This window comes from Candoia aspera, chromosome 4, assembly GCF_035149785.1.
Source record: "Candoia aspera isolate rCanAsp1 chromosome 4, rCanAsp1.hap2, whole genome shotgun sequence".
Classification (NCBI taxonomy): domain Eukaryota; kingdom Metazoa; phylum Chordata; class Lepidosauria; order Squamata; family Boidae; genus Candoia; species Candoia aspera.
In genome coordinates this window covers 22,796,437-22,822,660 of record NC_086156.1, presented here as the reverse complement: position 1 = coordinate 22,822,660, position 26,224 = coordinate 22,796,437, and the positions used below count along the sequence as shown (strand labels likewise).

The following is a 26,224-nucleotide window of genomic DNA, read 5'->3' as shown; positions in this document are numbered from 1 at the left end:
CCATCATCATTCCAACATTTTCCAACAGAAAAGTGATAGAGCAGTAGTTAGAAAAAACATAGTATACAATCATTTTTGTTCCACATATTTATTCCACTTCTGTACATACACATGGGTTCTTGTAAACACACAACCATAAAGTTACAAATAAAACTGTACTGCCATCTAGTGACAGATTTCACATTCAGCACATCAAAATCTACACTTCCAGGCAGTTTGCACCAGCCTAGTGCAACTTGGTGCTGTTCAGACATGCTGAACTAAATGTAATGCTCCCATATTTCCACCTAGCATGGAGGAGTGAGGGTTGGGGAAGGCTAACCTACACATTTCCATTGAAGTGTTCTCAACTAGGGAAGTACAGTTGCTTTATTTTAGCCAGAATTAGTAATGTTTTAAGAGCATAAAAACATAATCCACCCAAGACCTATCTTACTCCAATATTTTGTCTCACAAAATGCCTCCGGCATGCTCTTATGTAAGAGATGAAATATTTCCCTCTCCTAATGTTCTCCTGCAATTGGTATTTGGACAAAGGGTGCTCCCAATCTGTGGGTAATACATACAGAGATTAATGCCCTTGATGGGCCTGTCTTCCATGAGTAGATCCAATCTCTTCTTAGAGCCATCCAGGTTAGTATCCACCACCACAAATTTTGGTAATGAAGTCATTACCAAAATTTGATCAGTCATTCAATTTCTCTGCAGCCTCCATATCTTCCTTCAACATCCTTTTTCACTTCACTCCTTTGTCATCTAATGGCGGAACTCCTCTCCTGGACACTTTCTGCTTCAAATGCATTTAAAGAAGTTCTTACAGATGCCTTCATTTTTTAAAAATTTAACCTAACTGTGCTGATGGTAACCCATTAGATCTGACCAGGATAAAGGCTTGTCTATGTTTTAGGCTTAGGATGAGAAAAGTTGCTACTGTACCAAGAAAGTCTTCTGAATAATCTAAGGCAACAAAACACTGGGCTTGAATGTTTCAGGCTTTTTGTGTGTCTAGATCGGTGTCTCTCAACCTCGGCAACTTTAAGATGTGTGGACTTCAACACCCAGAATTCTCAAAATCACCTGGTCTTTAAAGAGTTTTAATTCCTAGTGATTGTTTTTCATTGATTGCATGCTTTTAATCCCAATTACACACTGGTGAGTTTTACATCGCTTAGAGTCGGAAGATCGGAGCAACCTATAAACCCTGCAAATAAATAAATAAATAAATAATCTGTAGTTGAATTCTTTTATTATTAGTTATAATTATTGCATTGCATTGCATTGTACTGATATTTATATGAAGATCACCCTGAACTTCAATGTTTTGATTCTTTAATTAATAATCAATTTGAAAAATCAATAGGCTGCTGTCATATGTCAAAGAGCATATGGTGCGAAGGGAATGGAGATCTGTTCAATACTCTTGTTCTTTAAATAGGTTGTTTCCATGTTCCCTTGACTGTGACTGCTACTGTTATCCCATGTGACTTCAGGTGGAACTGCAAACGTCTTGAATCAAACAATTTGCATCAAGTCTTGTAAAATAACTATTTTTTTCTTTCTGTCTATAACTCTTCAGACTTTGTATCCCTTTATTTCTTCTGTACCCTTTACAATACACCAAAGACCATCTACTTGGATAAAACTATTTGTTTTATGCTTTTGTATCTTTTTGCCCTTTCTGGGAAAAAGAGGCTTAGTGACCTGAAGGAGAGGTGTACAAATAACGAGCTTAGATTCTAGGAAATACAATATTCCCCAAGCTCTAATAAAAACCCTAACCCTATGTAAAACATAATTCATGATTCACAATATGAATCACAACAGGGATATCATGTTGTGATATCCCTGTTGTGATTCATAAAACGAAATCTGCATCCAGCTTTGTAGCAAAGGATATGAAGAAAGCAAACATTGTCAGTAAAGTCAGAGCAAAATGTGTGTGTGCTGTGTTTTGTGCCAAATCCCAAGCACACCTGAAACAGCAACCACAAAAACACCCAACTGTACATAATTTCTTCCTCTTGAATTTCCCAAGAAACTGAGAGACCAGAAAGCTTTTTTTTATGTAACAAAAGACTTCAGTTCAGTTTTGTGTGTTAGAATGAACTGAAATTGTCTAACTTACCTATGAGTGTAGCCTTCCCCAAATCCTAGATGTGTTGGATTTAACTGACATAATTCCCAGTCAACATTATGGGAGCTGAGAGCCAGCACATGCGGAGGTCACCAGGATGTATAAAATAATGCACAATGGGTACTTGAGCATCAGACTGAGTTTTTATTTCTAGCAATAAGTTTACATGTACAATTCTGTGTTGTAGGAAATAACTTCAAATATGTCCTTTATGGGGAAAGCCAGTGCAATGATTCCACTTACTTCAGATATATCCAGCAAGAAGGAGACTGTGTGCATTTTTGGAACAGGTGATTTTGGAAGATCTCTGAGCTATAAGCTGATGCAGTGTGGCTATTCCGTTGTATTTGGGAGCCGAAGCACTCAGAATTCTGGATTGATTCCTCAGGGAGCCACAGTGCTATCTCACGCAGAAGCTGCTGAAACATCTGACATTATCATTATAGCAATCCACAGAGCACATTACAGCTTTCTTGAAAGCCTACGAGAAATCCTCAATGGACGAGTTCTGGTGGATGTGAGCAACAACCTTAAAATAAACCAGTATGCCGAATCAAATGCTGAATATCTTGCCCAGCTGCTTCCAGGCAGTAAAGTGGTCAAAGCATTTAACACAGTGTCAGCGTGGGCTCTGCAGTCAGGCGGCTTGGATGCAAGCAGACAGGTAAGGGCATCTCAGATGCCGAAGGCTGTTGGAGGTTGAAATGTCCTTTGTGTGCATGTCCTGAGAGTGAGGATCTGGCCTGGACAATGATTGGTGAATCAGATTTTGTAGCTGTTACTGCAAGGAGATTTATTTACAAAAAAATACATTATATAGATTTGGAAAGCCTATCTAGCTACAGTACATCCCAAGAGGAGGAGAATCTAAGAGTATGTGCTCTGTGCATGTGTGCCTGGAAAGGAAGGCAATAGGAGATGACCTCAGACTAGCCATCTCTCAAGCAAGGAACAGGCAGAGTAATAGACAAAGAGGGCTACAGAGGAAACCTTTAATTCTCTATCGATAACCTACCGTCCCCTTGTGGTCAGTAGGTCATGAGGTGCTGAACAGTCAGTGCCATTGGATTCATACCTCCAACAAAGAAGATCACATTTCATAAAAGAGAACATAAAACATTTTAAGACTTTAGGAACTTAATAGCTTAACCAGGGGAGCCCACAGAGTGAATCTAGAACATCTTTAGTTTAACATTGGTTCAAAAATGTTAGATCTTATCCCCAAAGATCCTCATTCTGGCTAATTCCAGTTGTAGCCAAAATTCTGGCCAATTTTCTCAAATGTTAGCTAAGAAGCTAAGAGCATTGCAAGACATGAAGAAGGTTGACTCACTAGGATAATTTCTTTTTTGTTTCTTTGTTTATTTTTTACTGAAGTTGTGGAACTTTATTTTATTTTGCTGCTGCAGGTATTCATCTGTGGAGATGATAGAAAAGCAAAAGAAAAGGTGACAGAGATTGTTCGAAGTCTTGGTCTTACTTCTTTGGATAAAGGCTCTCTCTTAGCAGCAAAAGAAATTGAGAATTACCCTTTACAACTTTTCCCAATGTGGAGACATCCCATCTACCTCTCTCTTGCTCTCAGTGCATTCATCTTTTCATACAGTGTGGTCCGTGATATCATCTATAATCATATTAAGAATGGCAAAGATACTTCCTACTTTATTGCTGTTACAATTGCAAACCGGGTCTGCCCTGTTGTGGCACTCGTTCTTCTTGCACTAGTCTACTTGCCCGGGATCTTTGCAGCAATTCTCCAGTTATACAGAGGTACAAAGTACAGTCGCTTTCCAGATTGGCTGGATAAATGGATGCTTCGCAGGAAACAGCTTGGATTGATTGCCTTGGCTTATGCTTTCCTACATGTTTTGTATACACTGATCATCCCCATTCGTTACTACGTAAGATGGAGATACAACTCTTATACCTTTCAACAGGTAAGCCAGTCTTCTGCACCTTTTTCTCCCATTTCATTATTTCATTATTTATTTATTTTCTATCCTGCCTTTATTATATAACTCAAGGTGGCAAACATATCAAATACTCCTTCTTCCTCCTATTTTCCCCACAACAACAACCCTGTGAGGTGAGTTGGGCTGAGAGATTGGGCCCAAGGTCACCCAGCCAGCTTTCATGGCTAAGGCGGGACTAGAACTCTCAGTCTCCTGGTTTCTGGCCTAGCACCTTAACCACTAGACCAAACTGGGTCTCTGGTTTTATCTGGTAGAATACTGGAAGAAAAGCACAAAACATGTTTTTACTTGCTGTCCCCACTCTAATGCAGACATTTAAGGAAGAAAAGAGGTGTTGGAAAGGATACAATCCATGTAGGAAGGCTCTGACAGTTTCCCAAACTTCAGGAGTGCACTGGGATCTGAACTGTTTCAGCATTTTCAGCCCATTTCAGATCCACTGCCACAAAATGGTGACTAGAGATATTACATCTAGGTTCCCATAGACCTAGCAAAGGAATCCTAGGTCATTTCAGATCCACCTCATAACTGTAACATCATTAGAGCAGTGGACAGCCCTCTGTCATCAACTCATTATTCATGTCCTTTTGGCCATCATGCCTAGTTGAAACCATTTTGATCTGAAAACATCTCAGTCCTGACAAGATTAAGTCCCTGTGGCTATTTGGGTCACCTGGTTCTGAGGAATCTCCATCTTGATTCCTGAATGGGGCTGCACTTTCCCATATGAGATTGGTGTGCAATCTGTGGGTCATCCTGGATTCACATCTCCTGCTCAAAGAACAGGTAGCAGCTGTGACCAGGAGAGCCTTTCCACAGATCCACCTGGTATGCCAGTTGCACCCATTCCTAGATCTGGAGGCCTTTCAGACTTATGCCTTGCTCACATCAAGACTAGATAACTGCAAAACACTCTAAATGATATGGTCTTAAAGACCATATGGAAACTGCAGCTGATCCAGAATACAGCAGCATGAGTATACCTAGGCGTACCCATGTGCCTTCACTGCTTTGCAAGCTACAGGGGTTGCCAGTTGGCTTCTGGGTTTAATTCAAGGTGGTGGCTATCATCTATAAAACCCTTCATGGTATAGGCCCTGGTTATTTGAGGGATTGCCTATTTCCCATAGTCTCTGCCTGCCCAGTTAGATCAGGCAAGTTGGGCACACTCTGGGTCCCTTCAATTAAATAATTTCATCTACTGGGACCTAGGAAGTGCACCTTCTCTGTCATGGTACTTGTTCTCTGGAACAGCTTCCTCCCAAAGATCCATACGGTTCCCACTCTGAGGGCATTCTGCAGGCCTTTGAAAACTTGGCTGAACCTGTCATTTTTCAAAGGCATTGTGTTGTACCCTTTTGGTCTTATTCTAGGCATTCACGATTTCTCTTTTGTGTTTGTGGCTTTTAACATGCAAGCTGCCAAGAGTCATTGGAGTCCGGCAGCCTCTAAATCTAAATAAATAAATCTATCCCAGTGTTCCCAACCTAGGCAACTTCCAGATATTTGGACTTCAATTCCCAAAATTGTCTCAGCAATGGCCAGTCTGCCTGGGGAATTCCAGCAGTTGAAGTTTTACCTCAGAAAGTTGCCATGTTTGGAAAACATTGGTCTATACTGACTAACAGTGGCTTCCCATATTTTCAGGCTATCAACCTAGGCAACTTCCAGTTATGTGGACCAATGCCAGAATGGATGGATGGATGGATGGATGGATGGATGGATGATAGATAGACAGACGATAGACAGATGATAAAGAGAGATAATAGATGATGATGATAATGATGATAGATAGATGATAATGATGACAGATGATGATAGATAGATGATAGATGACAGATAGATGATAGATGATGATGATAGATAGATGAGCCATTCACCCAGCACTGAAAATTGTGCTACGTTAAAACAAAACCAAGAGAAGGGAGCGAGTCCTTGACGTCCTCACCATTTCTTTACCAGTATTCCTGTGTGCAGTAGTTTTATGCTCAATTAAAGAAAACGCCTTGCTAACTTACTAAAAATAACATACATGTCACAAAGTTGATTTTTTTTTAAAAGAAATCTATTGCTGCAATGTTTCTAATGCTGGAAGGCAAATATGACTTCCAATTACAAAAATTGTTGAGATCATCTTGAATAAGTACATTACACAAGACAACTTGGGGCTGTTAAGCCCAGCCCAAGAATGACCAAGAATCAGTCCAGCCAAACTTCAGTTCTTTATTTGCTAATGCCGTATAGACAGAATCTTTCCAGACTAAAGTTACTCTACCTAACCGAAGGGGAAATAACCTGGGAAAGCTCTAGGGCGGAGCAATTCTGAGTCTCTTAGTTTTCCCACAACTGCCCCCTGGATTATGTCTCCTCTTATCTCTTCCACCCCCTTGGAATATGCTCCCTCCTTCCAGAGAACCAGCAGCACTGCCAAAATCCACCACAGTGGCTTTCAAGATTTACTAAATGTGAACTCCTCTCAGACATATGGCAGAGCAACATGTTGCAGATCTGTTATGAAATTACACATGCACATGTGGATTTATATACATACTTACACATACATTTCTTTTTTCACCTTAAGGTATTAAACAACAGAACAGACCCATTGTGGAATAGCAAAGCCTGGCATAGCGATTCTTACCTCGCTTTGGGAATCTTAGGTTTCTTCCTGTTTGTTCTCCTGGGAATAACATCCTTGCCTTCAGTCAGCAACAGTGTCAACTGGAGAGAGTTTCGGTTTGTGCAGGTAAGATGCTATTTGGCTAGTAAATTTACCTGGTCCTCATCCTCCTTTGCCTTACATTACTATCAGGTGTAAACCCACTCACTAAGATTTATCTTAATCTTTGGAAGAGGATTGTTTTCCCCTCCCTGCCGTCTGCATTTTTGACCAGGCATCAAAACAACATGCCTCACCAAAGCAGTCTTCTCCTGATTCCTCCTCTTTGGGAAACTAGACGCCCTAGTCTAGGAACTGTAACATCTTTCTCCTATCTCCTTTGCTCTAGATGTGTAGAACTTCAACTTTCATAACGCCTTTCTGGGAATTGTGGGAGTTAAAGTCTAAGATACCAGCAGAGTGCCAGGATGAAAAATGCAAGACTAAGGCCTACTCTGTGGTTGTCCCAGCACAGAGAACAGCCTCTCCAATGAGTGCTTTTCTAATTCTTCTTCTTTGATATGTCCATGGAGACTGCTCATTGACTGGTCTTTACGCTTATACATTTGGGGAGTATATGCTACCGTTGTTTATGTATGTATGTATACAAATACATACTGTGACAGGGGGAAGGTCATTGTTGTTGGAGGTATTTTTTAGTCACAAAGCTTACAGAAACTCTGAGAAAAATACATTTTAGATAAATAAATACATTATTCAATTACTAAGGCTTCCTATTCTTCATTTTATATATTTTAGTTTAATGCAAAGAAGGGAGCTGTCCTTGACAGTCCTTATTATTGAAATGTTTGCCTTATGCAATTTAAGTGTTATTTTATACCCATTTTTGCAATCTTGTCAGGCTCAGTCAATTAAACCATTCTGGTAAATACAATGGTCTTACCTTTCAGCCTGTGGAAGGGTAACTTAATTGAATGCTCCCCAAACTGGCATCTCTGGGAATTCTAGGAAATGCTAGTCTAGTCCAGTTTTGGATAGCTATGTAGAATCCTCTTGCAGTGTTTATACTAGCTCCTGAGAAAATACATCAGGAAGTTAGTATTTGTTTGATAATGGTTCTTTTTGTTTCTTTCCACAGTCTTATCTGGGCTACCTTACGCTGGTTTTGTGTACTGCCCATACACTGGCGTATGGTTGGAAGAGATTCTTGAATGTTGCCTCATACCCATGGTTCCTTCCTCCAGTTTTTATGCTCGCTCTCATTATTCCTTGCATTGTGTTGGTCATGAAGTTTTTCTTAATATTCCCATGTATAGACAGACCATTAACCGAAATTCGACAGGGCTGGGAGAGAAAACCCAAATATATAAGCCAGTCAAACAGCAATCAGGACACCAAAGAAATATCATCTGTATAATCCCTTAATCCCTGTTAATATATATATTTTGGAAGGGGCTACACATAGCCAAAGCACTAAGCAATGGAGACACACTGAAAACTGGATGCCTGAATATGAGCTTTTGTGAGTGATCAAGGAAGAACTTTATAACCACAACAGTGACATTTGGAACAAGTTTCTGCAAGTTTTCAGGATTATGCTCAGCTAACAGTAAAATGGTTATAGGATTGTCAAATAGGCAATAGCTTTCCAGCCCATGAGTGCTGTGTAAATACAGTGTGAAATATACACAGCTACAGTGCCAACTGTGTTACCTGCATACTAACTGCATGCTGTTTCTATGAGAAACTCTCAACCCATGACAAAATTGCTTTTATCTATAGGAAGCCATGGTTTTATTGTGACTTTAACAGGAGGGTTACATAACAGAATCCTACAAGTATTGACAGCCAAGAACGTGAACAAGAAATGCTAAATCCAGTCGTACTAAAGTGGACCCAACAAAACATGAACAAAACAGACCAGATAAAAAGTTTAAATATTCCAGTGATTCTAATACAAATTTTGCCTGCTCAGACCAGTGGGTAGATACAGGAAAGAAGAGCTTTCAAACGGCTGCTTTAAGTTTTCTTCCAGATCAAGGACATGTTGGAAGGCTGGGGACTGAGACTCCTTTGACTCTTCCCCCTCCAGCCCAATCCTTGCTACTTCCACTTTAGACTCTTTTGGTTGTCAGAATGTCTTGATTGATAAAATATCAGCTAGGAAGGCTGGTACAAAGGCAAATGGGGGCAGAGTCTGATCTGATCAGATTTCCCTGTCCAGGTCCAAAGCCTGAGTATTCCCTGTGTGTGTACTACAGGCAGGTGCCTAGTGATGATGAAGAATTTATGCATGAGGTTGTGATTAAGTCAAATTCATAAGCTAAATCAATAAAGAAGCAATTTAATTCAAATTTCTTGCTGTATATTAGCAAATTGTATTTGTACTGTGTTCAATAAAATATATGTAATTTTGTTTTCTAAACTTCAGTTTCCAAGTTTGTTTATCAGCATTTCTACTTCGTATATTTTAAATGGAATAAAGAAAATCCATTTAAAGAAAAACGTTTGTCATTCAGACAGTGCTTTTGCTTTTGGTCAGAAGAGAAGAAGATTTAAGATCAACCCTAAATAGCAAGGAAGTTTGTTTTGAGTACGGGGACAAGAAAAGGATTAATAGAAATTTACACCTAAAAGTTCAGCAAACAAGATTTTTAATAATGTGATCAACATTCACCAAATAACAATAACACAGTGGCAGTTAAGAGTAATACAAGTCCCTGAGCCAAGTTTCAGTGAAATGCTAAAAAAAAAATTAAATCACATTGCCACAGCCACACCAAAATTGGCACCACTGACTCTGACAAGGGAACGTGTTGGTATAAAACAGGCATGTCATGGCAACTGGACTAGGCCACAGTTTTACTTCAGGATTCCAGAGAAGGATTCAGATCCTTGGCCAATCTGCCCGCTGATCAATCAGTCTGTTCACAACCTGCTTGCTGGGAACCTGCACCCCACCTAAGCTGGTTGGGGTTTAGTCCCATCCCAGCACAAGCTGAACACAGGCATCCTGCCCCAGGGTGCTTCCTGCTGCATTGCCATATTCTAGATTTGGCCAAATGCCCCTAATGCTCAACCAGCAACATGAAACATATAAACATGAAAGCACAATCTAGTACATGAGTTAACAAACCTGTTAAGGGGTTGAGTGACTGGGAAGGACCAACAGCCAGACACAAAGGGCTATTTGGCTAGAAGCAGAACAGAGCAAAGCCGGCTCACTCTGAGTCTGGCTTTGGCCCTCTCTTGAGAGTCATTTGTTCTTGCATTCTGTTCCTTTCACTTTGCCAGCTGGCCTTTCCAGTTGCATCAGCAGGAAACTAGGAGAAATCCCAGAGGACTGGAGGGGACAAATATTGCCCTATCTTCAAAAAGAGCAAAGGGGGAAGGAGGATCCAACCAATTAAATATAATGCTCAGGAAGATTCTGGAACAGATGATAAAGAAAGCAGTATGTAAGCTTCTAGAAAACAACGTGGTAATTATCAGAAGTCAACACAGATTTGTTAAGAGCAATTCTAACCTTATTTTTAATCAAGTAACTTCCTTAGTAAATCATGGGAATGTTATAGACATAATATACCTTAATTTTAGCAAAGCACTTCACACACTACTACATGACATTCTCATTAGCAGGCTAGCAAGTGTGAAGAGGGTAGCATAACAAGTAACTGACTTGAAAATCAAAGAAGTTCATCTATGGTTTTTCATCAAATCAGAGGGATACATTAAATGTGGAGCGCAACAAGGTTTTTGTCCTAGGTCCTGCACTCTTCAACATTTTTTTTATTTTCTATCCCGCCTTTATTATTTTATAAATAACTCAAGGCGGCAAACATACCTAATACTCCTTCCTCCTCCTATTTTCCCCACAACAACCCTGTGAGGTGGGTTGGGCTGACAGAGAGTGACTGGCCCAAAGTCACCTAGCCAGCTTTCATGCCTAAGGTGTGACTAGAACTCTCTGTCTCCTGGTTTCTAGCCTGGTGCCTTGCCACTAGACCAAACTGGCTAATGAATGGAATACAAAGATGGAAGTAATACTTACATGTTTGCAGATGTCACAAAAGTAGATGGAATCATGAAAATACCCTAGAAGAGAGAAATACCACTTAAATGAATCGTGATATGCTAAAGGAAATGGACTAAAATAACAAAATAAAGTTTAACAGAGATGAATGCAAATTCTTCACTTAGTATAGGTTGTGGGGGATACATGCCTTGGTAACAGTATTGGGAAAAAGATCAGCAACTGATTGCAAATTGTGTTTATTATGATACTGCTGCAAAAGAAAAAAAAGGCGAATACAATTTTAGGATGCATCAACAAAAGCATAATTCTCAAGCCACAGGAAATCAAACTTCCACCATATTTTGCACTGGTCAAACCCCACCTTGAATATTCTATCCAGTTTTGGATAACGTATCTGAATCTTTCAAACAAATTGTTACAGATTCAGAAAAGGCAAGTTGGATGATCAACAGATTAGAAATATGAAGAGACTGAAGGAGCTGGGTGTGTTTAGATTGAGAAGCGAAAACAAGGGCGGTGTGGTGGAATATGATAGCACTCTTCAGATATCTGAAATGATGTCACACATAAGAAGATTAAGACCTGTTCTCTATTGTTTCAGAGTGCAGGACAGCAAATGAGAGATACGAGTTTCAGAAAGGCAGTTTCCAAATGAAAGTTAGGAAAAAGCTTTCTAACAGTAACAGTAATTCAATCACTCGGATGGTGAGCTGCCCTTCACCTGATGTGCTCAGAGACTAGTCAATCATCTGCCAGGGATGCTTTAATGAGGGTCCGTGAACTGAGCAAATGGTCAGACTTAATGGGCCAAGTGGCCTCTTCTAAAAATGATTATAGAGAGTCTGGCATACCCTTTTATCATTTTTGCATTGCACAAAAGTAACGCACCACTAGGGAGAGATTATCAATTAAACACAGTGGTTTTATCTGGTAGCACTAAGCCTTTGGGAACAATGTGTCCCACTTTTCTTGGGGCTAGTTACTCACAGAACATGCTTATTTCAGGAGAAAATCTAGGGATTGTCCTAGGGGAGCTTGTTTTGGAAAAATTCCTTGTCGTAAGGGCTAGAAATCTTTATTAAATCAAATATGGTCGCATTCCTGACACACTTTCCCTAGGAAAACACTGAATAGAAAACATGAGATTTACTCCTAAGTAAGTATGCGTCTTTAGCAAAGCTGCGACATACCGATCATTGATGAAAATTGATCCAATGTTTTTTGCAAAAATTGACACTAATTTAGTGTAAATCTAATATATTAAAAAGAATAAAAGATATACAAATATGAAAAAGTGGCCTTACTTTTATTATTTCCATAAGGAAACTGAACTACTCTTATCTAGGTTATCCACTGACTGTTAATCTTTTAAAAATTAGTATTTTGTAGTAACACATTGATTTGGTTATATGCAGGACTGTTAGTAAACAATATTCTATAGTGTTTCCTGAAGAGAGGTTATATAATTTTTGTATGTGTAAAGACTGGGCTTACATAAAATGCTAAACCTAATTGGCCGGATTCAAACATGACAACCCCGATACCAGACTAACCACAGTTCTGCAGTTTAGCTTAACTTAAACACCATTGACTTCCCTGGGCTTTATTTCACTTAAACCAGCACCACCATCAGGATATTGCTACTTTCATCAGAATAACGAAGGCAGCCCTGCGGTGCCGTGGTGCAAACCTCACGCCCTTTGGCGTGTGTGCAATATCACGACTCTCATAGAAAAGGTGCAAGGTTTGCACCACCACACCACGACGCTTTTTGTCCTACGCAGGTGGCAGCGAGTTAAAGGATGAAATCCTAGGCACGCTTATTTGGCGTACACCCTTCTGAGCACGGTGGGATTTGCTGCCATCTAATCGTGATAGAGAACATGTCTGAAAGCAATCCTGTGTACGCGTGGTGGGAAATCAGTCCCATCAAGGCGCGTGGAACCTACTTCTGAGTAACCAGTGGGCTTCGCACCCAGCAACACAGTGGAAGAGGGAAGACCTCGGCTGAAGGACTAAATCCCCTGGGATTCCCAGTTCTGTCCCCATGTGTGACCTGACGACGTGGCTTTTCCTCCTTTATCGAAACTCAGCATCAGCCTTGGGCTGCTCATGAAACAAATACTCTTAACTGTCCACACGCGCATACGTTTGTCAATTCCGACCCCAGAAGCTGTCTTCCAAGCCTTCAACACTTCGTTTCATCATCGTATTACAAAGTTTCAATTTAAAAAAATAAAGGACATCCGGCTTACACCATTTTCATCAGAAAAGAGGGGGGTGGGGAATGCTAAGCGATGAGTCCAATTTTACGCAAGACGGCCAAGGAAAGGCGAGATCGAAGGGCAAATACGTGGCCAGAAGCGGCGCCATTCACGGAGCTTCCCCGCGGAGCAGCATTGCGTCCGTCCCTTCCTGTCGTGACAGTGGTTTGATCTGGACTTCCTCCGGCTTGGGCAGAGCCGAGAGGTCACGGGGAGAGTTGCCGACGCTCTCCGAAGAGTAGCGAAGAGCAAACCATGGCGTATTCTGGCCCGGGAGGCGGCTATTACCAGGCCGGGGTAAGGCAGGTTGGAGCGGGAAGGACGCCGCATCGGACGCTCCAGGCGCCGTCGGCCTTTCTGCTCCCGCGGAAAACGGGCGATTCCGCTTTGCTGTAGGGATGTGGAGGATGGGACGTGGAGGGAGGGGGAAAACCTCTCTGGATTAACCAGAGGCCCGCTTTTTCGGGCCCTCCCGCGGAACCCGGACCCGGTGGGGTCTCGCGGAAGTAATCGGAACATCTTTGCAAAGCGGAGCCACGCGCCTAGGAAGCCCCAAGTCCCGTTTCCGACTTACAGGGCGGCTTGAAAAAGCCCCCCCGCCCGTCCCCGTAAGAGTCCACAGGGCGTCTGCCAGTAATTGTAGATACAAGTGATCGGTCTTACACGTTATGCTAAACCACGGTTTCTTAAATCCCGATTTATCCAGTAATATTATTGATCAGTATGCTAAGCCAAAACCGTTTAGTGTGTTTTGTGTAGCAAGCTCCTAAGATAGACTGTTGTGCTACTCCTAGAGTCTGCCAGCTAAGGAAGAAGCAAGGCCCCTGATCTGGGTATAGATGGCTCTTACAGTGTAGTTTCCTAAACCGAAACCAAGGCAGCCCTGAATCTTGACTCTGAGGCGAATGCTGTTGTGTTTTCAGGAACCCGTTTTTAATCTCTTTGTGTATAGAACTGTAACATCTTATGAGTTAAACCACCTTCTTTGCATTGGGATCCCTAGGCTACTACTTCTGGTGTAATTTACACAGTGTTGTAACCAAGTAGATTATTCTACTTGCATAATAGCACTTCAAAATAATGGAGTAAGGCGTTCTAAGGTCCAAATTGCCTTAGTGTATATGATTGTAGCTGCAAATGTTTGAAACACCAGCTTGTGTAGGCTCTCAGCGTTGATCCGGTGTCAGCACTCAGTCAGTCCAGCTCCCTCACCCTCAAGTAGGTTGGGCTGAATGCCCTAAAAGTGGAAGTCTCAGCAGGGAGGCCTTGCATGTGATGGGATACATGCTTTTGGCCTCTCTCAACAGGGCTGAAAAAACTTCTGCCTGAAATAGCTGCTAGGTGTTAAGATTGGCCTGCACTTTGAAATACCCACTAAGACAGTGTTTCTCAACCTTGGCAACTTTAAGATATGTGGATTTCAACTGGCTGGGGAGTTCTGGGAGTTGACTTCCACGCATCTTAAAGTTGCAAGGTTGAGAAACACTGCACTAAGTTGTCTCTGGGATTTAGATCCAATTTTAACCTGCGTCTTGTATGTGTATGTGGAGATTTAGTTTGGACAGCTTTATGATTTTACTGTTCATATCTTAATTTTCTTGGCTTTGCTGTACTTCGTTTTGGATGGTTTGGGGGTGATGGTTTGGCGTTATTTTTAACTGCCTTGGCCTGCACCAGCTCTCCCATGTTATAGGGTAAATAGCCTTTCTTTGAGTAGTGTAATGAACCATGTCATCTTTTCCTCCCCATATTAATCTTCTAATAACTCTGTAGAAGTTGAGCTTGAATTACAAGATCTTGTTCAGTCAGCTTTATGGCTGGGAGGGAGCTTTGAGTTTTTCTGAACTAATTTGACTTTTTAATGGACTAACTTCTATGCAGCACTGATGCTCTTGGGGAGGTAGGACAAATGGATTCTGAATTTAATGTGTGGTTCTAAAAAGCTGGTGTGATATTTATCACTTAAGGCAACAGGGAAAGAGGAAACAGTTGCTTTTTAATAAAGCAGTGAAGCTGATCTACCAGCAAAATTTCTACCAGATCTACCAGATTTAATAAAGAAGATCTACCAGCAAAAATTCAGAGAGTCACTAAACATCCACACTTTAGTTTGGTCATCCATATTTTGTAGTCTTAGCCTTCTCCTTGCATGAAAATTGAAATACATATCAGAAAAATACTTGGCTTTTTATAAGGTAACCACCAAACTTGATGGCAGCCTTTTGCCAATTTGCTGTCCTTTAGAGAGAACTTGATTCTCAGTTGTGCCCTTCCCAGCCAGAACAGCAGTTAATTGCATTACAGAGAAGTCATGGAGTTTTTAATTTTTCAATAAGAAGAAAAATATTGTATATTTATACTTAAAATTAAATGCAAATATATCCATATTGAACCTTCACCTATGATTTCTTAAATGAATCTTGGGCAAACGTGAGGCTGAATCCTGTCTTGCTGTGTAAAATCAAATATTTATAAATATGACTGTTGCACAGTATTTATCTTCTCAGGGCTTCATACAAGAGTAGAGGCTATAAGCAATTGCGGTATTGGGATCTTACTCCTCTCACCAGTAGATCCCAGCATGAACGTTAGGTGTTTGTTTTTTAATCTTTCATTATGACAACTCAGTTTGTATACGCCTGCTTATTTCTTTTAACTAAGCTGTGAATTTAAGCACTGTGAACTTTCCAGTGCACTTAATGAATAGTTTTGCTAAACAAATGAAGGCATTTCCTTGTATAAAACAAACAGTTCTGCCCAGTAGCTAGGAGGTTTTGTTTCTGGATAGTTCTTGCTTATTACAATGAAAAGGTTCATGGGCTGCAATCAGCAATCATTTGGATTTTTGCTCATCTATGTTTCTGAGGTGGGATTGGAGAAAAGGAGAACAATTTTATGAGAAAATGAAACAGGAAGACAAAAATACTAGGAATGAAAAAGGACAATTTTCCTAAGCATATATATTTCATAAAAGAGACCTTGGATTAGATTCCAACTAAGTGGACTGAACTTTGCAGCGTGGTAAATGTCATATATTCCCCATCGGTGAGAGTCAAATGCAACCAGGAGGCCTTCTTCATCCACTGAACTAAACTATGATGTGGTTTGCTTGTTTTTGGCTTAGTGTGTTGAGAGAACCTAGCCACTGTGGTTTGCAAAAACATGGTCACAATTTAATGTGTGGTGTGAACCTAGCACCACGGCTATTAGTGCAATTAGCGAACACAGCCTGTGACAAAGCAACACTAAGGTGTCTATTCAGAAATATTCTTTGGGCATCAGAGCTGTCATTTCCTAAATCCACCCAAGCATATTTTCTCTTTTTGATTCTGGTCCTCTGTGTTTTCCCCCCGCTTCTGATGCAAAAGAAAATAATTGTTCCACCTTGAGATTCATGTAGCTAGGAGACCTAACCTGTGCATTTGTTGAAGAAATGAGAGGCTTTGGGCTATGCTGGTCTAAGACTGTGTCTTATATATGAACGATTTGTCCTATTTGGAGCTCACTGATGGGGTATACATTAGTGCACTGAATTTTCCATAGATGCATTGTTGTTGGGAGTTGCTCTGGAAGAGAATAGTGCTCTGCCATTGGAATGAGTCTTCTGCCATTCCCAATATCTCCTTAGCTGGCACATCTTTCTCATGATCTGATCATGTATGTCTGTCAACCACTGGTAGCCTTTTCTTCTCTCTACTTCCACCTGGCAACCATATATGTACATACAAGGTAGGCAGTTAGTCAAGGTGGAGCACTGTGCTTGACTTTAAATTTTCACCCAGATTGCTCTTTTAGTCCAAATCCACCACCTGTTATTGTTCAGGGTATATCCCCTAAGCAAAATTTTATATTATGGTGCTGAAATATTACCACTTTTACTGGTTTAATCAATCAGTTAATCTGCTTCCTTTTCTTAAGAACGATACAAAGTATCGTTCTATATAAAGTACCAAAGGAAAATATCAATTAAACCAGTGGATTAAATTGGATGATATAAAATATTCATATTGGCATGAAATGGTTCTTAACCAAGTACTAGCAACGTTTGTTTTATTTGCAATTTAGGTTAAAAAATTAATAATCGCATTTTATTTTATTTTTGTTTTGTTTTGTTTTGTTTTGTTTTGTTTTGTTTTGTTTTGTTTTGTTTTGTTTTGTTTTATTTTTAGTATGGAAGTGCTCCTGGAGGACCAGCATTTCCTGGTCAGGCTCAAGATCCATTATATGGTTATTTTGCTGCAGTAGCTGGGCAGGTACAATTTTCCACCCTTATTGATACAGCAAGATGTGTTGTTTGTTAGATTGCTGATCTGATTATATAATGTTGGTTATTTTTTTATCTAGTTGTGTGATGTCCCTTATTTTTTTATTCAAAATATACAGTGTCTTCTGCAAGGTATAGAGATTGATTACTGAATACACAATGTAGCGTACTCTTCTTTAAAGTTTTATGTCTTGCATCCCTCTATTGCATCATCAGGAGATCAATTTTGTAAACTTTTCTCTCGTGGGCATATCTTCACATTCATTCGTCTGAATGGAAAGCAGTAATTTAGGATTGTTAAGCTTGCATTGAAGAAAGAACAGTTGGAAGAATTGTATAAACAATTGCTGCAATCAAGGACTAGAGATTTCCCTGCCAGGAGAAAGGAGGGAATATTTTAGTTGTTCTTATATGCCCAAGCCATATATTAGCATTATATCTGCATGTCCCTATTGATATGCCATAGTCTGATCATGTCCCAGATCCCATAATGCCTGCTATCTTGTTGGCAAAGGGAGGAATGATTGGGGCATATGGAAAGTAAAACTGGGTTGACACTGTTTCTGTTTTCAAAGGATGGGCAAATAGATGCTGATGAGCTACAAAAATGTCTGACTCAGTCAGGAATTGCGGGAACCTATAAACGTAAGTTTGGCAGATTAAATAACATTTTTATGGTATGTGTAAGACTTTCACTGTGGTATAAATTTTCATGGTCTAGAATCCATGAAGTGAGTAAGAAATCTCTGCAAAGATTACCTGGATTCCCACATGCCCCAGTCAGCATGGCAGTGGTCTGGCATTATGGGAATTGTAGATCATAACATATTGCCTTGACTTGGCCAGATCTGATTAGTACTTCAATGGGAGGACACCAGGAAAGTCCAGTTAATGGAGTAGACTGGAAAGTTTAAAAAGCATTCTGGAAGAAAGCAATGGCAAACCACTTCCACACGTTGTCAAGAAAACAACATGGACATGTCCATATAGTCATCAGTAGTCAAGCTCAACTCGATAAAGTATTTGATTAAGTAACTTTTACTTATATTTGAATTAGTTGAAATTCAACAGTATTATAGGAAAATATTTATACTATCACTCTGTCTTTAAAATCATTTCCCCTAGGCATTACAGAGACAAATGACAGACATTGATCAGTGATGAGCATAGATGTCTTTATCTATTACTCACTTGTCCTATTTTCTTTTAAACAGCTTTTAATTTAGAAACATGCAGACTCATGATCTCCATGCTTGATGTATCCTTCATATGTTTGGCTCTGATTTCTAGCACAGTTGAGGGTTGCGGGAAGTGCTTTCAGATAATGGAGGGAACTTTGGCAGCTGAAATCACTTTTAGCCTAGAGTATTCTGAGCTGCCTTTTCAGTTTCTGGTTCAGACTACTTTGCATTTTATGGGTATGAAATCTGCACCATATAAAATTGTCCAAAAAAAGAGGATATTTTAATAAAGCACATTTTCTTTCCATATAGGTTTTACACATGGGTATAGCCAATGTAATTATGTTGTGTTGAAATAGTTTGAAACAAATTTTTCATTGCTAATTGAGAAGACTGCGTATACTTCAGATATTTATCTGTTATCTATCTTTCCATTAAAGTGAATCTGCAGTGTCCTTTGCTTCTCCATTAAAAAGTATATATTCTTCCCAGAAGAAATAACCACTGAGTGCCATAGGTGTTGCTCCCAAATAAGCGTGCATAGAATTGCAGCTGAACTCAGTTGATTTTTTTTGCTAAAAGTCCAGAGTAACCATCTACCCTTTATATCAGAACTGCAATCCTTCTATGAACAATAAAGAATATTTATCTTGAATTTGTTTTGCTACTAGTATGGTTTGATCCTTAACAGTAATCCAGAGAGACATGTCTGGCACAATGGGCTTCAATGAATTTAAAGAGCTTTGGGCTGTATTGAATGGTTGGAGGCAACATTTTCTGAGTGTGGATAATGACCGCAGCGGTACAGTTGATTCTCAGGAGTTGCAGAAAGCATTGATGTCCATGGGTGAGTTTGGAACTTCCCTCTGGCTGGGAATAGTGGCCACAAGAGAAACCTACAGAAGAACCCCCAGTCTTCCATAACCTGACACTCTTCTGACTTCTCAGGACTTCAACTCCCAGAATTCTCCAGTTGTGTTGAAATTACATCAGACTGGGGGAAATCGATCTAGCCTAGTCTATGTAAACTTAATGGAGATTAATGGAAACTACTATTATACCTCCCCTCAATCTTCTGTTCTGCAAGCAACACATACCCAATCCCTTTAACCATTAATCATCAGCTTTCTGTTTCCTGTCACTTCATCATCTTGGAAACTGTTCTCTGAACTTCAGTTTGTCAATATCCCTTTTGGACTGGATATACTGTAGTATTCCAAGTGGGGACTGACCAAGCCATAGTAGAATGAGAAAAGCACTTTCTATGATCGAGAAGTCTATTAAGCTGGTATAACCTTGACAAGAAGTTAGTTTGGCATGACTGGTTTATCACAGACCTGTGCTGCCTCCTGCTAACTGTTGTATTCCTAAGTGCTCACAAATCTTCTGTTTAATAATCTGCTCAGCGGCCTTGCACAGGATAGAGGTCAAGTTGGCAGATCTGTAATTTTCAGGGACCTCCTTCCCTTTGTTGAAAATAGGGACAATATTTGCTCTCTTTCCAACTTCTGAAACCACCTGGTTTTCTAGGAACACAATTAGTAGTTCTGCAGTCACCACTGCTTGTTCTTTCAGTACCCAAAGATATAATTTGTCTGGCTCTGTAGACCAGGTTTTATTTAAATTAGTTCTTTACTCTCACTTTGTCTATCCTGAGCTACAGCTTTCTCCTTCCACTAGAAGGATAGCCATGGCCAGTTGAGACTTCATTTCCCTTCTGCAGAAAAGGAAACATCAATAAATTTGTTTATTTATTTATTAATCAAATTTATCACCACCCATCTCCCAAAAGGGACTCTGGGCGGTTTACAATAAAACATAGATACAAATACAAAACTATAAAACCCTATAATACAAATGCAATAAATATAATAAAAACCTCGATGGCTAAAAGTGCTTCATGATTTGCAGGCAGAGCTGGGTCCTTCTAAGAAACTAACCATCCCCAAGAATGGCTACTCTCTCTCCCACCCCAGGCGTAATTACAGAACCAGGTCTTTAGCTGTTTCCTAAAGTCCAGGAGGGAGGGAGCCAATCTCACTTCTGGGGGAAGGATATTCCAAAGGGCAGGGGCTTTTGCAGAGAAGGCCCGCCTCCTGGACCCCCCAGATGGAATTCTCTTGCAGACGGGGTCCGTAGTATGCCCTCTCTACGTGACCGGGTGGGATGGGCTGATGTGATGGGGAGGAGACGGTCCCTTAGGTAACCTGGACCCATGCCATGTAGGGCTTTAAAGGTGATAATCAACACCTTGAATTGGACCCAGAAGCAGACTGGCAACCAATGCAGCTCGTGGAGCAAAGGAGTGATGTGTGCTGATCTTGGGAAACCCAAGATAGCCCACGCAGCTGCATTCTGCACCAGCTGTAGCTTCCGGATACTCTTCAAGGGTAGCCCCATGTAGAGTGCATAAATAAATAAATAACTATAAATAAAATACAAGTTGACATCATCCCTCCCTGCTATCATCTGTGATCAATTCACTTCATTGACTTCACAACAAGCCTACAGTGTTTTTGCCTTCCTTTTTCTTTCTATTGTTCCTGCAAAAGCTTTGTTTCTTGCATGCTTCAGCTGGTTCTGTACTTTATCCTTTCCAACATAAACACTGCAGTTCCTGCCTATAGAGTTGTATCCTTTTGGGGGCTGTACACCCCTCCTTCCATTTCCTTTTATCATTTTAAAAGCTTTGTATGTGTCCACTTTGATTTCTTTGGAAGTTTCCTCTTTTGTTTTGGTAGAGATTGTTTTCAGTTATGCCTCCATTATCTGATTTTGCAGGATTTCTCATCATTCCCGGGCTCCTAGAAGCATTCTTATGAATAAAGCTGATGCTAGACATTGGTGTTTTATTTAGCAGCATACCAACTCACCATCCAACTTTTTTTTTTAAATTAAAAGACCTAAGTCATCTTGCAGTGACAGTGTTTCCTACCCTGATAAAGGATATTCCTGACATAGAATATTCAACAAGTTTTGCTCTCTCTTGTGTCCTTTATTCATTTAGGATTTAGATTGAGTCCACAGGCCATCAATGGAATTGTGAAACGGTATAGCTGCCGTGGAAAGATCAGCTTTGATGACTACATAGCCTGCTGCGTAAAACTCAGAGCTCTCACTGGTATGTAGTTCACAACAATTACTGAAATTGGCTAGTTATTAATTTCTCCTTTTATCAAATCGACTTATTCACGTTTTTTTTCTAAAACACAAAGCATACTGGAATGGGCTGTGTAAGCCATTCAGTCCAACTAATTGCTTATGTGAGGAAAACAAACCTAAACCATCCTCAGCAGAGGGCTGTTCCAGCATTGGCTGAAGACCTTTCTGGATAGCTAGCCCATCATCGTTGATATTTCTCCTGAAGTTCAATTGAGTTTTAATCTCATGCTAACTTAAACCCATCAGATTTCATCCTAATGATCTTATTCCAAAATTGTTTTTGTCTATAATACAGCCTTTCCAGTATTTGAAGTATCCTATTTTGTATCTATCTTTTTTTTCCAGGTTAAATCATACTGATACACATTTTGAAGGGCACCAGACCTAGGAAAGAGATCCTATGGCACTTTGATAAGGGATTAGGAGTTGTGGATTTGCAAAGTGTATTAATAATTTAATCCTTGGGCCTAAATTAATCAGTAGACCACTGTTCAAAAACAATTGCTGGTGGTGGCCAACCATTACTTGGCTTTTTCAATATTGACAGTTTTAATAGACTATTTATTCTTTCTGTCCTAATAGGTGATTTGCCACCTAATTCATTTTATTTTGTTTTGCTCTGTTTCTTTACAGAAAGTTTTCGAAGGAGGGATGCAGCCCAGCAAGGGATGGTGAATTTCCAGTATGATGATGTAAGTGGGCCTAAGTAATTCTCTCCAGTTAGAGATGTGAGTGCTGTGAACAGTGATTTCAGTATCAGTTGAAAAGCTCTTCTATTAGTTTTCCCTTTTTCCATGGGACGTTTGGTAAAATCCTACAGCTGTGCCCATCTTCAGTGGAAGCTACTGCCAGATAATGGGTGGCCTTTAAGGATCGTAAGTTAGTCCACAGCACAGTGAAAGTCCACGGCACAGTGAAAGTCCACGGCACAGTGAAAGCCACACCTAACATGATCTACCTAATGCTGTATTGCCTATACCAATCTCCCCCAAACTGGCACACCCTCCATGTGTGTGTACTTTACCTCCCAGAATTCCGATGGCAATTGGGGAGAATTCTAGGAGTGGAAGTCCATCTGGCTGGAGAACAGCCAGAATGGAGGTAGCTAGTTTAAAATGAGTGGCAGCAGCCCTATATCCTGGTAGCTTTGATAACAGATTATTGGGAAGTCCTTTCCAGCCTTACCTGGGGATGCTATCAGTTGAACCTAATGCTTTCTGCATATAAATCATATAGCTTTATCATTGAGCTACAGAAGCTACTCGTGTTTAGCGTAAGGAATTTCCCAGCAGAATGTCTCAAACCATATGCTGGATTGCACTAGATTCATGCTGGATACTAGTCTATGAGCCGTAGTTCCTACTGAACGCCTAACTTGCTCCCTCACCGCCCAAAAATGCCAAGTATCTTTCCAACAGTTAGCAAAATGATTAAAAGAGGCATAACCTGCCAGACACTATGGATCAATATCTTAAAGAACTTCAGTAGGTTGAGAATCACTAGATAAATTAGCTGGGATCAAGAATTTGCAAGATGATACTTTAAGGTGCCACTGCATTGGCCACACCATTAAATGGTGCCCATAATGCTCCCGAGTTGGTTTAAAATGGAGAGGTTTAAAACGTTAAAAGCAAGTGAGGTTTTGTCCATTTAATTGTAGTCACCTAGTGCTGGAAAAGGGACGCGGTGGCGCTGCGGGTTAAACCGCTGAGCTGCCGATCGGAAGGTCGGCGGTTCGAAACCGCGCGGCGGGGTGAGCTCCCGTTGCTCGTCCCAGCTCCTGCACACCAAGCAGTTCGAAAACATGCAAATGTGAGTAGATTAATTGGTACCGCTTCGGCGGGAAGGTAACGGCGTTCCGTGAGTCGTGCTGGCCACATGACCCGGAAGTGTCTATGGACAAACGCCGGCTCCAAGGCTTAGAAACAGAGATGAGCACCGCCCCCTAGAGTCGGACACGACTGGACTTTACGTCGAGGGAAACCTTTACCTTTACCTTTTAGTGCTGGAAAGGAGCCTGATCTAGATGCTAGATTTTCAACTCTCATCAGGTACTGCAGAGTTTCTAGGAACAATGAGAGTTGGAAGCCCAACTGCTGAAGGGCCACAGGCTCCCTATCTCTGCATTACAGGAGTCTTGCAATAGATATTTGCAGGAAAAAGACTGCAGTGACAAACTATACCTAATGCACAATTTCTTCCTGTTGGCAGTTCATCCAGTGTGTCATGAGCATCTAACTCAGAGTGAAGACAGATGAATGAGCACGGTCTTACATTCCATGTCATTTTGCTTTGCGCCAAAAAGAAATGCTGTGTAACTAAATCGTGGTATTTGCATATTTTATAAATATTGATCAATATGCTTTTATAGTTTTTGTAACTAATGGAAGAAGGAAATACAATAAATGCTGTTTTGAGTGGATCTGCTTTGTATATTTATAATTTGCATGAGGGAAAAAAAACAAATTGTTCGTGTTTACATTTAATTTCTCTTTCTGTATCATTTAAAGCTTATCACATTGGAATATGCCTTGTACCAGTACCACTGAGGAAGGAAAAATGGGAATGTACTGAAATGAATGCATAATATGTCATGGGGGTCTGCTTCTAGCAAGTTTTTTTTTGTTTAACTCAGAATAAACTAAAAGGTTGTTCCTTTCTAAGTAGTAACCAAACTATTATTTCTCTAAGTGTTCAGTTTGCTGTCCTAATATTTTACCCCTTGTGTTTATTTTGTGGGAACTGTTCAATTGGGAGTTGACTTTGTTAGTTTGCCATTTTAGTTTAGTTTTTTATTTTAACCATTTGTATGGCTTCCCATTTCACTACAAAGTTGATGCACAAATCACAAATAATCACTTCACTAATTTCAATGACAGTTGGCAAGAATTTTGGCTACATTATTTTTTTCCCCATGCTCTAAAGAAACACAACTTCCATGTTGTCTCTCTTGCAATCACATATGCCTAGTTTTAATTAAACTGCTTTACCAAATGTTTTCCCTTGACATAGTTGGTTGCATATGCACTGAATGGCATCATAAACTATAACATGGAAAATGTTACAGCCTATTGATTATAAATAACATTCTTCTTTTATAATAAACACACTATTGAGTAATTCTAGAAGATTATTAAAGTAGATAAAGTCTTTAAATTACTCCCTCCCGCCTCCCCCAATAATTTACCTTTAAAATGAGGAAATCAGATTTGTTGAAAATGCAACAGTGGAAAGCAGAAGTGTCTTAAGTTGAGGCCATCTTCCTTTTGGATAAATATAATAGGTCTTTTATTCCAAATCCCCCATTTTTTAAATTGGTTATAAAGAACGTGGGAGGAGACTGGCTAAGCGAGGGACTGACAGTTGACCAAGTTTAACAGCTTCAGATTTCTTGCGAAGATGCTTCCTTAAGAACCACACTGAAACTAGAATCTTTGTTTCTGTTCTGTGATCTTAACACCCCCGCCCCCTGTATATTTATCTTCCACAATTCTAGCTGTTCCTCTTCTACAATCTGGGAGAAGATAACCATATGGATTTCTTGAATATAGTTGAATATCTATATTTAAATGCGTGCATTTTCAGGGAGCTTTCTGATAAATTACTGAACTTCTGTTTTGTTAAATACTCCCACATAGTTCAGTGAACATGCTTCCTATTCCCTTGCTTATTTGCAAAGCTGACCAGAGACTAAACCTAGCTTCTCTGTTCACAGGCTATACATTATAATGGAATGATACATGCTTTCCAGACTTTTATAGGAATGAAAACAAGAGTTAGTTGGTTGGGGCTGCATATAACTTGTAACAATCTGGATACAGCTTAATTAGTAGTCATAAATTTACAGCAATTTAAATGTTATTTGGAGTGGTTTCAATATGGTGTTGAGTATTAGCATTTGAACTGGAAAAAGTCCTGTTGTATATCTGAATTAGGAGCAGTGGTAGCAACAGTAATTAGCCATAATTTTTAATGGGAATTTTTAACCTTTTGGGATTGGTAAACAGACTTACAAAAAGGCTGCCACAGAAGGCATAGCAAGTCAGAACATCCGTTTGCCAAGAGGCAAACTGGCAAGTTTACAGTTACCTCTAGGCCATCCCAGAATGCTTTTATCATGTCATCTGCTGTGTTTCTTCTGAGCCAAGTGAGCACACTTTGATGTCCTTGTAGTTTCTTGGCAACAATAACAGAAGGAATTTGCCATTGCCTTTAAGATGGGTTTTTGTTTTTTACTCCTAGCCTATAGGTGATCACCATCTAAACTCTTAGCTTTATGATTTGTAAATAATAAGGTAAGATAAATGGTGCCACCTTGAGTATATTCCTTTTCTAATTTTTGTAAGTCAAAATGCTCAGTGCTGTAATTTTTGTCCATAATTGCATTTTTCCAGGCCCATTGTTGCAGTTTATTTATTTTTATTTCAAATTTAGCCACTGCCCATCTCACTCAAAGACCTCTGGGTGGTTTACTATACAGACTTACTTGTTTTTGAGAAATATGCTAACAAGAGTGACACATGTTTCGTAATTTCATTAATGGTCCTCTTTCAGCTTGCACTTGTATCTTGCAAAGCATAGATCAGACTT

General features: G+C 40.0%; 2 protein-coding genes across 2 annotated transcripts; both read left to right on the top strand.

Moving 5' to 3' along the window:
* Positions 1-1,874: 1,874 nt before the first annotated feature.
* Positions 1,875-9,152, top strand: STEAP4 (STEAP4 metalloreductase). The gene is made up of 4 exons (XM_063303595.1): positions 1,875-2,798; positions 3,544-4,071; positions 6,689-6,853; positions 7,866-9,152. Exons 1-4 carry the CDS (start codon positions 2,337-2,339, stop codon positions 8,142-8,144), a joined length of 1,434 nt encoding a protein of 477 aa, XP_063159665.1. The 5' UTR covers positions 1,875-2,336; the 3' UTR covers positions 8,145-9,152.
* A 3,926-nt stretch (positions 9,153-13,078) lies between these two features.
* Positions 13,079-24,297, top strand: SRI (sorcin). The gene is made up of 8 exons (XM_063303594.1): positions 13,079-13,324; positions 17,197-17,280; positions 17,867-17,936; positions 18,506-18,549; positions 19,172-19,319; positions 21,480-21,593; positions 22,268-22,326; positions 23,846-24,297. The coding sequence occupies exons 1-8, from the start codon at positions 13,283-13,285 to the stop codon at positions 23,870-23,872; spliced, it is 588 nt and encodes a 195-aa protein (XP_063159664.1). The 5' UTR covers positions 13,079-13,282; the 3' UTR covers positions 23,873-24,297.
* Positions 24,298-26,224: the final 1,927 nt, after the last annotated feature.

Bases quoted from the DNA above. Each gene is read 5' to 3' on its own strand.
- SRI (XM_063303594.1), top strand. From the start codon at position 13,283: ATGGCGTATTCTGGCCCGGGAGGCGGCTATTACCAGGCCGGG. The intron at 17,937-18,505 runs GTAAGTTTGGCA...TCTTTTAAACAG, and splicing joins AATTGCGGGAACCTATAAAC to CTTTTAATTTAGAAACATGC. The intron at 19,320-21,479 runs GTGAGTTTGGAA...TTATTCATTTAG, and splicing joins GAAAGCATTGATGTCCATGG to GATTTAGATTGAGTCCACAG.
- STEAP4 (XM_063303595.1), top strand. From the start codon at position 2,337: ATGTCCTTTATGGGGAAAGCCAGTGCAATGATTCCACTTACTTCAGAT. The intron at 4,072-6,688 runs GTAAGCCAGTCT...TTTCACCTTAAG, and splicing joins ACTCTTATACCTTTCAACAG to GTATTAAACAACAGAACAGA. The intron at 6,854-7,865 runs GTAAGATGCTAT...TTCTTTCCACAG, and splicing joins GAGAGTTTCGGTTTGTGCAG to TCTTATCTGGGCTACCTTAC.